The sequence below is a fragment of the Halyomorpha halys genome, unplaced genomic scaffold, assembly GCF_000696795.3.
Source record: "Halyomorpha halys isolate HHAL.00 unplaced genomic scaffold, Hhal_1.1 Scaffold1618.1, whole genome shotgun sequence".
Classification (NCBI taxonomy): domain Eukaryota; kingdom Metazoa; phylum Arthropoda; class Insecta; order Hemiptera; family Pentatomidae; genus Halyomorpha; species Halyomorpha halys.
Window position 1 is genome coordinate 145,280 of NW_027105895.1, and position 14,974 is coordinate 160,253.

The window sequence follows — 14,974 nt, forward strand, 5'->3', positions numbered from 1 at the left end:
ATTGATTTATGATTAAAAATAATTACCCATACAGGCTCTCCAAGACTGTATTTGTTACGAAAAATCTTTGGCAAGCCTTGTGCATATGAAGCATTTACTGATGGTTGATACTTCAAAAACAAATATATATAAAAGTATAAATATTACCAAAAATTTAATGAAAACATTAATTTAAAAAAAAAGAAGGTTTATTGTTAAACTTTAAAAATCATAAAAAAAAAAAAAAACTTCCATAGTCATACTAACCTATTTAAGTTGCATATAAACTTCTTTTCCTAAATGTTTTTCATCAATACTCTTTCCTTTATGTTCAGTCTCAGAATAGGTGAAACTGAGTTGCCTAAATTATTAAGTATATTTTTTAATTAAAAGCTTATATATTTTTAGATTTTTATGGTTGGGCACATTGCTTTTAATTACTCTGGTATAAATCTAAAATTAGCTTTGAAATATTGGTTTGTCATACTGAATTTAAAATTTGTAAGTAGGATACTTAGACTTAAGGAAGAATTATTGTTCAGATATTAATTCGAATTTTTATTATTTTTGTAAATAAGAAGTTAAAAATATAAATTAAAAAAAATTATAAGACATTTAGTTTTATTGTAGAATTAAGAAAGAAACTTCATTCATAAGAGAAATAAATAACCATAAACTAAATAACTTAATTATTAAGTTATCAATCAAGTGAGCAAAAAAGTGGTGGGTGCATTTCCAAAACTCTTTTTTGTACAATGAAAACATTTGTATAATTTTATGTTTTGTTTTATTTAAATATTATTATTTTTACTTAGTAAGAACACTGATAACTAACAAATATATTTATCAAAATTTGATATTCTTATATTTTAATATTAAATTAGCTGGCATTTATTTTAGCTTATATAATATTAAGCATAAGAATTAATATATAATAGTTTTGAACTACTGCTTTTAATTTCAATTTGTGTTAATAGTGTTTGACATCTTTAACTGTAAACTGATCAATTGAAGCGTTACCTCTAAAAAAAGTTACAACAAACATTTTTGGGACTCTTTTGGCTTTAGAAAAATAGACCAAATTAATGTATTTTCAGTTTTGTCCCATAAAACCGTTCATTGGGGATTGAGGATTGATTCACTGCTATTTTCATTTCTAATACCAGTAAGATTAAGTCAGAAAGAACCTTTTTAGAAGCAGCCCTCCAATTGGTCTATGATCATAAAATTAAAAAATAAATAAATAAAATGGTTAATTTTTTTTTACTTTACAAGAAAAAAAATAAAATTTATTGTATGGAGTTGAAATTTCTTAAGAAAATTTTTGTCTTATTTGACTTTGGTAATACACTATATACCTATATACAAAAATACCTATATGAAAATAGTTTTTGAGTATAATAAATCTATTTACTCAACAAAGTATATATAGCCATTTAGTTGGCATCGCTTGAATTTAAATGATTTATGACGGATGGGTGTGAATCATAAATGTATGTATATTTATAAAAATAAATAAATATATATTTAGATGTGTACATATACTATGTTATGGTCCTTATTGCTAAGGTGCCCTGTTTATGTTTACCAAAATAATAAAAAAGTTTATAAGTTGTTTCATGTTACAAACAAAAATATATATATCTTGAAGTAATTCAAAAATGTAACTGAAAATATAAATAAACTTGTTTTATAGTGGTGTAGGAAATATTACCCCACAAAAAGTTAAACAATTCACTAATTTTCCCAGTCAGGTTTCCTCACCCTTAAATCCCACTATTCCTTTCCTTAATCAGTTTTCTAACTTTTGAATATTTCATAATAATTAAATTATTTTATGGAAAAATGGAATTAAGGAGGAATTATTTAAGAATTTATTCAATTTAAAGCTCTTATACCCCCTATTAATCATAGAAGAGAGCCTTATCTAACAAGTTAACAGCCCATTTTCACCAGGATTAGGAGATAAAGATTTATTTTCTGGATAGGACAATAAGTAAAATAACCTGCCAGGTTTGATTCAAGCTTGCCCTGCTTATTCAGCAGAAAATTCCCAATCGGACCTTGGATATCGCAGCTTGGATTCCTACATATATTCTTTAGAGGACCTTCTTTTCAAATATCAGAAGATCACACTTGTAATGTTGAAAAGTTTCTTATTCTCACAATCACAAAAGAGAACTGATAAAGATTACATAAAGGTTTTATAAAGCTGGACCATAGATGTCTAGATAGGAGGTGACTACAAAGCCATGTTGCTTTAGGTCAAATTTTATTTGTGCATAACGCACTAACTTATTATATCTTCACACTCTTCCAGTAAATACTTATTGAATTTTTGAATCTGTGTTTAAAAAAAAAAATTGTAATATTTGTAAAAGTTCAAAATACTGTTACCCGCCATCTTTGATTCTTATTACATACATTTAATTCAAAATTTGATTCTTTAAATTAATTATGTCTTTTGTACCTTTATTATTTTAATTATATAATGTACTTCATATCAGATGAGACTGAAGAGATTAATAAATTGTTTCACTACATCTTTGGGCTTCTCAAGGACTGTTATTTCGATTTAAGTTAAGTTTATTCTGTTTTTCAAAGGCTTCAAGTTAAAATTCTTTAGAACAAAAAACCTTGCAATTTTCTTGATTTTCTTACCCATCATTCTTCTGTTCACTTTATGACTTCAAAATCTTTACCAATACTCCTCCCATAGTAGTCTTTAGTAAATACTTCTATATTCTCACTATACCTATAATTTTGGTTATATTACTTAAAGATGTTGGATTAGTTTGTTGGGAACAAGTGAAGTAAAGGACTAATAAGCAGATAATCCCAATGATGGGGCAGAATCCCGGAAAATCCATACAACTTACTAGGATTAACTAGGATTTTTTTTACAAATTACAAAAAGGAAGATGTCTCACTTCACTAACTCCTAATCAGCTACTACACCTCTTTCTAAAATTCTTACCTATATTTACCCATAAATCTTCTCCAAAGTATTTCTTAAACATCATTTATTATTTCACCCCTGAAGTATCCATCTATAATATTAATGTAAACAATAATCATTCTTGTAAAAAGAAATATCTCTTGCAAGTAATAAGTAAATAAGTAATAATTTACAAATGACAAATCACTATTTTTAAATAAAGCAAGAAAAATATATAAACTGTGCATATATTTTATTTGCAACGTTCTGGAAAAACAGTTACTATTCAGTCATTGATTGAAAAATTTCATTAAAAAATAAAATATCTATAGAAATTAATACTAAGAAAACAATTTTTTTTAAAATACATTGCCTTATGCTGTCAAATGGATGGATAAGAATAAAAAACTAAGTGCCTTTTATTTTATTTTTTTATTGCATTCCCAAGGAGTTATATTATGAAAAAAACATTGAATTTATTTTTTCACATCCAAACTTTCTTGAAGATTTTTCAAACGAATTTCATTATAAATTCAATGATACCAATAACTCATTTATAAAATAATAAAGTGATTTACATTTTTCTTTCTCCCGATCCTTTAAATATGAACATCACGGAGAGTTTCTATTAAGGCTATACTCAGGCTCAATGTAGATCAATAGATATTTGCTTCCAACATTTGCCTACACATTTGATAAATGGAGATTTAATGATCATTACTAGGGATAGGATTTTTATGTGCTAAAAAATCCGAAATATGTACATAAATATGTGCTAATAAATTGTCAAATATTTAAAAATATATGTAATACTTATGTAAGCCAAATCAGTCTTTATTGATTTGATTGTTAACCAGTGGTTCGGTTTCTCTACTACAGTGGCACCAACATTAAGTTTTGATGTTATGTATTTAATTTTTTCAAAATTTAAACAATAATATTGGAATCCATCAAGCCAGGTGCCTCATCGTGTTATCACGTGTTCCGGTGATAAAGCTAAATCAGGATGTGTTTCTTTAAAAATAGTAATACGATTGGGAACCTTCAACAAAATTTTTTTTACTGAGGACACAAGCTTGTCTACATTTGGACATGAAATGCGTGTGCCAGGCAGGTCAAATGAACTGTCTTAGGATAAAGAACTTTAAGGGCATTACCAGCTTTATTCATGTAAGGTGCCACGTCTGACAAAAACAACAAAACATTACCATGAGTGATGCCCATAGGCCAAAGAACAGTCATAGATTGGTTGACAAATCTTGAAATCGTTTCATGGTTACATTTTTAGATGATTTCACAATTCAGCAAATAGAATTTTGAAGGTTCCTCAACATTTAGTCTGCCAACGATTATGTTAGCGATATAACGCCCTTCCATATCCGTAGTCTTGTCCACAGAAATCCAAATCGGCCCATCCGAAATTGCTTTCCGAATTTCCGTTAAAGTCTCCTCGTATATAATTTTTTCTTAAAGTGCTTTCATTTGGCATTACTCGGCATGTGTATTTCTTAAGAAAGGTTTTTAAGTCTGAATTGCTAATTTTGTAGATGGGGATGTCTGCCCTGACAAATGCTCGGCACAAATCTAAATACATAGTATTGGTACCTGTGAAATCTGAGGAGGAAAGAAAGAAACAAAGAAATGGATTGAAGAGTAAACAAACAAATCTAGGAAAATTCTAGGAAATGCCACAGGAATAAGACCCTTGCTCTTTTTGATTGATTCTGAGGAATTCTCGATGTAATTCTGTGTGAAAATTTATTATTGCCACTGTATATTTAATAAATACATTTAATTTGTGTTCAAAGATGAAGACATAGAAATTTTATGCACTATTTATGATAAATGATAAATTTCACCTTTAAGTATCTTGCATTCTCTTGAATTTTATGTAGTTGCTGTGAAAAATGTATTTCAAATTGAACAAATAATTTAAGGAAATATGTGATTCAGGACAGAACACCTAAAAATATGTTAAAAATAACAAATATTTCAGAAAATATGTGATATACTACAAAATATGTAAAAAAATGCCAAATATTTAAAAATATGGAAAATAAAAATGGCTTATTTTAGCCAGAAATCTCTTGAAACACCTTAAGTTATTAAGGAATCACAGATATCATGGTCAAATATGGTAAAAATATGTGAAAACATAAAAATCCTATCCCTAATCATTACCAAGGATTGGCCAGCGAGACTACTCAGCCAATACCAATGTTGGAGCACACAAGGCACAAGTGTAACCTAACCTTTATAAGAAAAAAAATAAGAAGATTCAATTTTTTTTCTTAGACAAAGCATTATAATCTGAAATATCCAGTCCTACTGTTTTATCACAAGTCCTTTCAGTTTATGTTGTTGTTTTATAATGAATTACACTTGAGCTGAATATCGATCCTTCACAAAAGGAATGTCTCAACACATCACCATTTCAAATTTTTAGCAAAAACTAAGAGTACTTATAGATTAACTTTTACTTCTGTAGTGTGATAGCTTTAACCCTGAATAGTGATGCAGTTAGGAGGTGTTCCTACCAATCACTTTTTTCAGACTATTTTTCTCCCATTATACCTCTCATTCTCTCCCTTCAGTTATCTTCCAATGCTGCTATTGGAAGCTGCTATGCTTTAATTTCCTTTTCTCTACTACTCAGAAAGATATTCACCTCGAACAAATTTGGTTTTGCCAGTAAGAGATTTTTGTGTTCAATAATTTATTTATTAAAATAAATGTTTATTCTTCTGGTAGTACAAACCACTAATGTGTTAATTCAGTCTATTTGTGACTTTTATATACTGATTAAATCTTTCCAATGGAAAATATTATTTGCCAAACCAAATTTTTTCTATTATAAATTTCCATATCTCAATCTAAATCATGAATTTTATTTTATTTTTTTATTTTATTTTTTTATTTTATTTTGAAGTATCATGAAATTTTCCATGAGAAAAAAAGTCTAAACATAGGCCTAATACAGTCTTATTGCTCATATAAAATAAATTTATAAGCTTATTCTGTCTGGTAGAGAATGAAATTATTATTTTGATTGTGTTTATTCTGTCCAGTAAACAAATAAGTTATCATTCAAATGAGCAGCAATTAAGTAATATATGTACAATTTTCAAATTAAGCCTAATAATTTTATAGGCATTGGCAAGATTACAGTCATGTACCTATTCTCCTTGGAGGGACATGACCTCCATGCAGGTTGGGTGGGACATAGGTCCCTGAGCATCTGGTTCGGAATGTTGTCGGTTCAATTCCTCCTGGGACACTTAATATTTACCTCTCGGCAGAAATGAATCTTTACGCTCCCACTTCGGTTGGTGCTCGGTAGCTTCCTACTGTTTACTATGACTATTTACTCATAAAAGAGGATATTACAATATACAATACTAATACTCTTGGAAATGGATGTTTATACATTCAAAGGGTATTGTTGGGTAGTATCTATATAGCCAGCCTATAAATACGATCGGTCCAGCTAACTCTGTCTCATGACACATCTCATTTGGCTCGTCTGATGCAACACTAATCCTGCCAGGCTCAGAGGCCCCTATTTTCTTTAAGGACGCATATTCTCCAGAACATCTCTCGTAGTTCCCTGCTGAATGAAAGTCAGAAGAAGCATAAAGACATTTATATGTACATATACATAAATACATATAATTCAGTACTCATATCCCATTCGATATATACATATATTTCAGTTTTCACTTATATTTTATTTTCATATTTTTTTTTATTTCTAAGCTAAAAATATTATGTTAATTTTTTTCTATATAAATTTTTTTTCATTTTATTTGTTTTCCTTTTTTATGTACAGAATTGATTTGTTTTATAATTTTTATCTTTTTTTTTTATAAATATATATTTTCAAATGGTTAAGCTATTATTATACCATATTTTATATATAAATATCATATTTTTATCTGGAGGAAAGTCTCTATTGATACTCTCAGTACAGGTAACAGAAAGTAATTAATTGAAATTTAATGAAAGGTAAGTATTAAGTTTCTGCTAGTATTAGATTGCATGAGTACTATCTCTAATCACACAATTTGGGGAAGTAAATCTGATTTATTTACATTATGAGATACATTACACCATAACGAGACATCTGGGTCTATCGGAGGTCTATTTTAGATCACCTCATACATTCAACATTATGAATTTGTACTTATTTATTTATATTGCAATTTATTATACAATTTAAAAAACAAAACAAAAATAAATTAGTTTAGAACACTTTAATGACAAATAAATGCGTCCCTCAGACCTACCTATCTTGCTGAGGGTTAATGGAATAAAAACTTTTATTAAAGGCAGCTGTTTTTATTTTGTAACGTATGATATTTATTGTTATGTAAACTAAATATGAACTTAATAACAGGACAAACTTCTCATAATGAATTCTTGTTAATTAGGATGATTGTTCTTTTTGTTAAAAAGTTACATTTTTTTATTAGTTGGTTTTGATCCATAAATCATTTTACTTGCACCTAATTAAAGCTATTGTAAAAAGCTTAATGTAAAAGTAATCATAGTTGAAGATTGATGATCAGCTGGTGAACTGATTAAAAGAACTTGATTTGTGCTCACTGAATGATTGGTCAATATTCCTGAAAGAAATAATTAGTCATGATCTGTAAATTAGAGTTTTATCTATGCTATAGAATTTTCTCACAACACTCCCAGTTCCCAAGAATACCACTTTTTGCTTTAAACTAACCTCTTTGTAAATTTTTGAGCTGTCATTGCTGGAGACTACTATAGGTTTGACCTTTATTTCAACTATCCATCTTACATTTATTCATCATAGATATTTTAATATGTCTTAATTTTTTCATTTATTGTTTTCTGCATTTTGTGATGGGTAGGAACTCTTATTTCAATTAATTTCATTTTTTTTTATACATTTGTTAACAAGTGATTAGTCTCAATTATTATATTATAAAGAAAATTCTTATTCAGCGATGGGTTTTGTAGATATTTAAAACATAGTTAAATGTTATTTCTTCTTACATGTGTCATATAATAATCATGATATAATTATCAGCAATTCTATTTTCAAAATTTCTATTAATAAGTATTTAAATATCAGTAATTATAATTAACAACAATTTAAAATTAAATATAAACTATTTTAACATTTCCAAATGTTTCTGTTCCTGTGAAACTGGAGAATGTGCAACTTGATGATTGCCATAAGGTATGAAGCACAGTTAAATATTTAATCTATAAGAGATCTTAACAAGAATCCTCAAACTTTAACAACTGCATTGATAAATAGTAGTTACTAAAATTATTTTATTTTTAAATTAATCAAAGTCAAACAAATAAGAGAATTCAAGAACCATTGTTTTCTTTAATATGTTTTTTTAAAGAAAAATAAGTTTATAAAAACTATTTTTCGATTGTGGCACTTCTTACTTTTTCATTAATCATATTTAATTTTACCAATTACAGATATGATTTAATCATATTTAAGAAGAACAAAGAAACTACCTCATGGATCTCAGATATCCAGCACCATGTATCTTAGAGGCCGGTTGCACCTGTATTTTCTGGCAACGGTACAAGTCTAAATGGCTACCCATCATTGTATTGGGTTGATAGCAGCAACAAACAAATAAGAACTAAAAATAATATGTGAACAAGAGTCTGACTCTCAAGCTACATCTTGTATGGTGACCCCACAACGATTAAGTCTTAAGATCACTTCAGCTCATCTCTGCAATAGACTCCAATTCTCCATCTAAAAATTGATTAACATATATTATCCATACTTTTGTCGACCACCCTCACCTACAGCTATTTCTTTTATTTTTAATATATTAATTTACAATTTACTATTCTTTACAACCCCTTCTTATATGGTGTATTTAAATAATGTTGAGGTGGCACCCCTATTGATGGAAGGTCTCATGCAGATATATCTCTCATTAATCTGAAATATATATAAAGTATAAATAAAATTACCTTTATTCCAGTTTTTTAAAGTTCCTTAAAAAAAATTCTAAGAATAAATATTTTCTAAAGGATTAAATCAGGCCTCATATGTACATCATTTATTTTATAAAACATATACATTCATGTATTTGATATTTAAGAACAGAATTAATTCTTACAATTATAACAGTATTGTCATTTAATTTTCTTAGGAACAATATGAATATAAATTTCAATAATAAATCTATTCTATGTTTAACAATGGCTAATTATGATTGTTTTTATTTATTTTCTTTAATTATATTACATAGTCAACTGACATACTTTGAATGACATGTACATACATGATATACATTAATATATATATATTCTTAAAGTATATAACATAAATACATTGTCAAACATTGCCTGATAAAAAAAAACTACGTTAGGACATATAAATTTTCAGTTTCATTCACAACTGCAATAATTTCTTATTTTTGTATTATTCAGCCTAAGTTAAATTTTTATAAATATCACTGATAGTGAAAAAAAAATAATGGGTAAAATTATATTGAAAATAATCAATTTATATTTATATAATTTAATTATATCACAAAACAAATTATTTTATTACTTGTATATACATATTCTATAACCCCTCGTTTCATTATTATTTCATTTTTTAGAATATAAATACTGAGGAGATAAATTATTTACACAAAATATTACAAATATACAAATCTACTAAACATTGGAAAATACTATAACAAGATAACAAAGTTATAATTATATAGTAGGCAATGGTTAACAATTTTCATAATGACATAATACCTCTTTCATTATAAGATTTGTTCAAATAATTTTCATTTCTTTTCTTTCATTTATTTTTCACTTATGTTATGCTAACATTTAATGAGGTAACTGATATGATTAGCAAACAACCATAAAGTAATGATATGGATTCAACAAATATTTGGTAATTTTAACAAAGTAAGATTTGTCTATCAATCTAGGTAATCATTAATTTTTTTTTTCTTAACCTGTGGAACACTGTCTTTGAGGTAGATAGGAAAATAATCTTTTTGAGATAGGAAGAAAGGTAGGAAGCAGATGTTATGCTCTATGAATGAAATTGTCTGGGCACTTGTGTTTCAATTGGTTTTCAGTGATTGTTGAAGGAAAATTTCATGACAAGAAAAGTCTGTGTTAGATAACCCCAGTTTCGAGTGGACCCAACCAGGGTCAAATCCTAAAGTGACCTGCTAGCAGAGACTCTACTATTACTTATTTTCTCTACTTCAGTATCTTTTTTATAAATGGTCAAATATTTCCAAAATAAACCTTAACAATATTAGAAAATTTGCTCAATTTTTCATGAGAACTAAATAAATGTAATGATTCTATTTACTGTAACTGGAAAATGGTTTATATCCTATTTTTTTTAGAAATCATCTGATAGTCAGGTCTCATTTGTTGTAGCCACTAGCAATATAAATATGATACAGCTCTGAAGCTTTGGTAAGCACTAAAATGAATATCGAGGATTCTAAAAATCAAATCACTGGAAAAAGAGCTTTTGACTTTGTATATCCTATTTCTAGCTAATACCTCAATAGTAATATTATACCCTAGATTGAGAGACAAATCATATCTTTTAAGCAACAAAGGACAGAAGATCATTTTTAAATTACTGAAATTTACAGAGAAATAATCAACAATAAAATTTGCTCTTGTTTCCCATTAATTTTTTTAACAGCATATATTTTAATTTAATATATGTCAATATTCGTATTTCTTACTAATAGTATGATATTCAATTGAATAATCAAAGAAAAGAACATAATGTTCTCATGTCACTATTCATTTAGAGGTTGTGTAATACATATTTTACAAAAAAGGAAGACTTCAATTGTAATCACTTTTATAGTTAGTGATGTTTATATATATATATATATATCTACATTTTGATCATGATCATAAGATGTAACTACTCTTAATTGATATATTAAAATATATTATATATGTATGTTTATATGCCTCTCCAATAAATTATGAAAGAAGAGCTTTGTCTAAAGCTATTCTTTGACTTGTTTTACATATCTCATTGCTAGAAACCAGTTACTCATTTAAAACAATAAATAAGTCATTAGTAAATATAGAAATATAATATTCATGAGTCATTAAAAATGTTGCTTTCATAATTTTTAGCATAATTTTGTGAAACTAAAAGAACCTCCAGTTCACAAAATTAAAATGCTTACGAATTAATTAATCAAAAAATTTACAATATCATTTATTAATCTAGCAACATTATTGGTTAAAAATTTTTATAACAATAAGTTTTTCTTAGTTTGATTTTTAAAAACCCTAACTTAAAAAGGTTTATTTAAAACCAATAGAGATATTGATAATTGATTTATTGTGGTACAGTGATTATGATATATTTGATGTAATGTTTTATTAACATCAACACATATTTATAAAAAAGTATTTTATTAATATAACAATCAGTAATTAGAGTCAAACTTTCCGAAATCATTTGTGAATTAATTCTTATTTTGAACCATATAGCATGCCAACGTTCCTCTTAAGTGAAGATATGAAAAACAGTTTTCTTTGGTATTTGCTTGTGGCCTCAATAAGGCAGAATATTGAGCCAACAGGCTTTTCTCTCTTCTGTTATGAGTTTTAAATTAATAAAACATTGTAACAAGCCATCAACAATATTCTATAATAAATTTTCATTTTTAACATTTGTTGATCCATCACAAAGTATTTATAAACAACTGCATGCTTAGTATGAATAAAAAAATAATCAAAACAATTAAAAAGAAAAAAGGTATTCAATAATCTATCATTTAACTACTTCTTAATTAAATGTTTAGTAAAAATAATTCAGATCACAATAATAGAAATAACTGAGAGAAAACAGGAAAAATTATTGAATCATTATCATATTATTGTTTTATGTTTATCTCTATATGTTTATTTACCATCAAAATGGTAAATATGGATCACTGTATGAATTAAATTATGAGATTAACTATAAGTGTTTTTATTTTGCTAATTCTACAAACTTAAGGAAAACAAAAATATTTAAAAAAAATTCCCCAGCTATTAAAAGTAAATATATACCAATGTTTGATATATTAGCTAAAAAAAATTAAAATAAATTAATGCTTTCCATTAGCCAATTCAGTAATTTGTCTTAGAACCTTTACCCAATCCTATTAAATATATGTAAAACCAAAAGAGGAAGACACAAATTTATATTATTTACTATATTACTTCACACACAAGGAATAAAAAATAAGAGGAGATGATCGGGAGTGTGGTCAGTTATGATACACAGATAAGCAAAAATTATTTTATTTACACCAACATTCCCCAAATAAATGAAGTTAATGTAAGAATGTACATCAGTTTTGTATTCTTACATTGAATTTACTGACTATCCTTCTATTCTAGCCTTGAAGAAAACCTGCAATGTGGATTGAAACATTGGCGTAAATAAAATAAATTTTACTTATTTGTGTCACCAAGAAGAAAATAGAAATTTTTTGACAAATAATTAAAAACCTATTAAATGACTGTACTTCCTGATTAAAGACTGAATTAGCTGAAGCAGGGACGAAATTGTAAAGAATAGAAATACTTTATTTCCAGAACATAATATTGCTATCGTGTTGAGCAATTAGATAATTTAGTTTTGTCTAAGTCAAAATATTATACATCAGACCCTCAATGCAATTCTAACCTAACTCAAAAATCTACATTTCGAGAAAAAAAATTTCAACAATTTTAAATTTATATTATAACTCAGTTTTGCTTACAACCTATTTAAACTGTATGATGTTGATTCGTAATAATATATTTTTTATTTACGTTAGTATTTTGTTGAATAAAACCATTATATAATGACTAGCTTGAAAATAGAATAGTTTTTAATGCTAGTATTGTATTGAGGATGTCATCTGACATTAGAAAGTTCATTGAAAAGTAGACCTGGAACTTTGTCCTGTAATTAAACACAAGTGAAAATTGGAAAAGTACTTTTTCTTTAGATTTATTCCAGATCGATTATGTATCAATGTGATTTTAGTTCAATAAAATTGAACATATTCATAATAATTTAGGTCACATTCTAGGTAAGTGGTTTATATTAAAGTTTGACATAGAAAGTAATAATCAACAATATTATTTGTATTTAATTTAAGCCATACCATTGATAAATTTAGGTATATTGTAATTATTATCATGAAACATTATTAGAAACTTTAATAGTAGTGAATTACATTTTTATTATTTTTTAAGTTCCTATTGTTTGTTGCAGTAGTAGATTTTATTTCGAAACATACAAATTCATTTTATAAGAACACATTTTTTGTCTACTACATTCTTAACATGTACAAAATGCATTTAGTACAAATGAAATTGGAGTTAGTTTTAATGATTTTGTTTTCTCTAGGCACTATTTTAACATTAATATCAATAAATTTTTATAAATGATCTGGTTAAATATTTCAGGAATTTTTTTTTAATCTTTTTCCCACAGTATTAAGAAAATAAAATATTCTAAAACAACGAATCCTTCCAATAAAGTTATCCCTGTTACCGTATTTCAAAATATAAAAGATTATAACACCATCTTAACAAATAGCAGAGATAACCAATAGAGCAAGGAATATTTGCAAGAAGTGAGCTCTGTGCCAATACCCTGACCCATCAATTTCATTTTGCTGATCAAACCAATCTGGACGAGTGGGTATCTGTGGGGCAGGTGGTGAAGTGGTCGGTTCTTCCATTCGCATCTTTTTCCTTGGCTTTTTTGTAGGCGGTGGTTGTGTCTTCTGCTTAATCACCACCTTTCTTCTTCCAGTATCATGAGTAACAGGAATCAGAGTTGTCTTAGTTGGAATATGTAGCTCTGTAAAAAAAAATTATTGATTTAACTGAAGCAATTGAAATATAATATAAATTAAGATATAAAATAAGTACAGATGGATGAATGACAATTTAAGGCTGGTTTGATTGTTTAATTAAATTTGATGGGTTTAGATACATAATTAATTAAAACAATTACTTAAATAACCTAGGTAGGCCATATTGAAATATAAAAAACAACCTATATGGTTTGGTCATAAGTATAGGTTGGGTGATAAAAGAAAAGTAAAATGGCTATCAAGAACAGTAGTTTTCACAGATGGTGCACCAAGTGTGTGTGAGGGGTGCCAGAAGTAAATTCCTCTTCTTAGAACACAAAAAAAAAAATCTAATTATTAATAAAAGATGGCAGACAATGTGGGATGAAAGTCCACCCAGTAAGTTGAAAATTATAAAGAAAGATGTGAGGCCCTGGATTCCATCAACCCGAAGTAGATGCCATGAAGAAGTAGTGATCACCCGACTAAGAATAGGACATACCCAATTGACACACATCCACCTCATAACAGGAGAGGCCCCTCCAAAATGTTCGAAATGTAATAGAAATCTGACCGTCAAACACAATTTTGAAGAATGTCATCACTACACATCAACTCTGAACCAGTTAGGGATACCAACAAATGTTCCAATGGTGTTGAGAAACGACGAATCCGTAATAGAAAGAGTCATTGAATTCATCCATCAGACTAACTTAATAACTAGCCTTTAATTATTATAATTATCTATTTATCTTGCCTTATTTGTAAAATTAGAACAGTTACTTATCTGCTTATCATCATCCTTTCCACTATCGTAACGATTATTAAAGAAATTATAATTGTCTAGCTAGATAATATTTCAAAACTCATGGAAATGAATCCCACTGGTGTGGATCAGTACACCATACCAAACTAATGACTATGGAACAACTAGGCCTTACCAAAACCAACAACCACAAAAGGAACTGTGAGTTCTACAAGAACTAGCTGTAGATTTTTGCGAAAGGAAGACAAAGTTTTGGAAGAAGGAGAGATCTAGAAAATGCAGAGTGATATGCAGGTCAAGTATGCATTTCCAGAATATAGTACTATAAAACACTAAATAGTGAGAATACACTGTGTATATTGTTACTCATTGCCTCCTAAGGAGAAGAACTCCCTTTGGGAGAAATGTTTTTTTTTTTTTTTTTTTTTTTTT

General features: G+C 27.5%; 1 protein-coding gene across 1 annotated transcript in view; it reads right to left on the bottom strand.

The window, feature by feature from the left end:
• Nucleotides 1-11,805: 11,805 nt before the first annotated feature.
• The window catches only part of LOC112211589 (lachesin), a gene marked incomplete at its 5' end in the record, with an annotated part of 81,234 nt that continues 78,065 nt past the window's right edge, over nucleotides 11,806-14,974 (bottom strand). Inside the window, 1 exon segment of the mRNA XM_067053561.1 lies at nucleotides 11,806-13,781. Coding sequence (XP_066909662.1) covers nucleotides 13,504-13,781 — 278 coding nt within the window.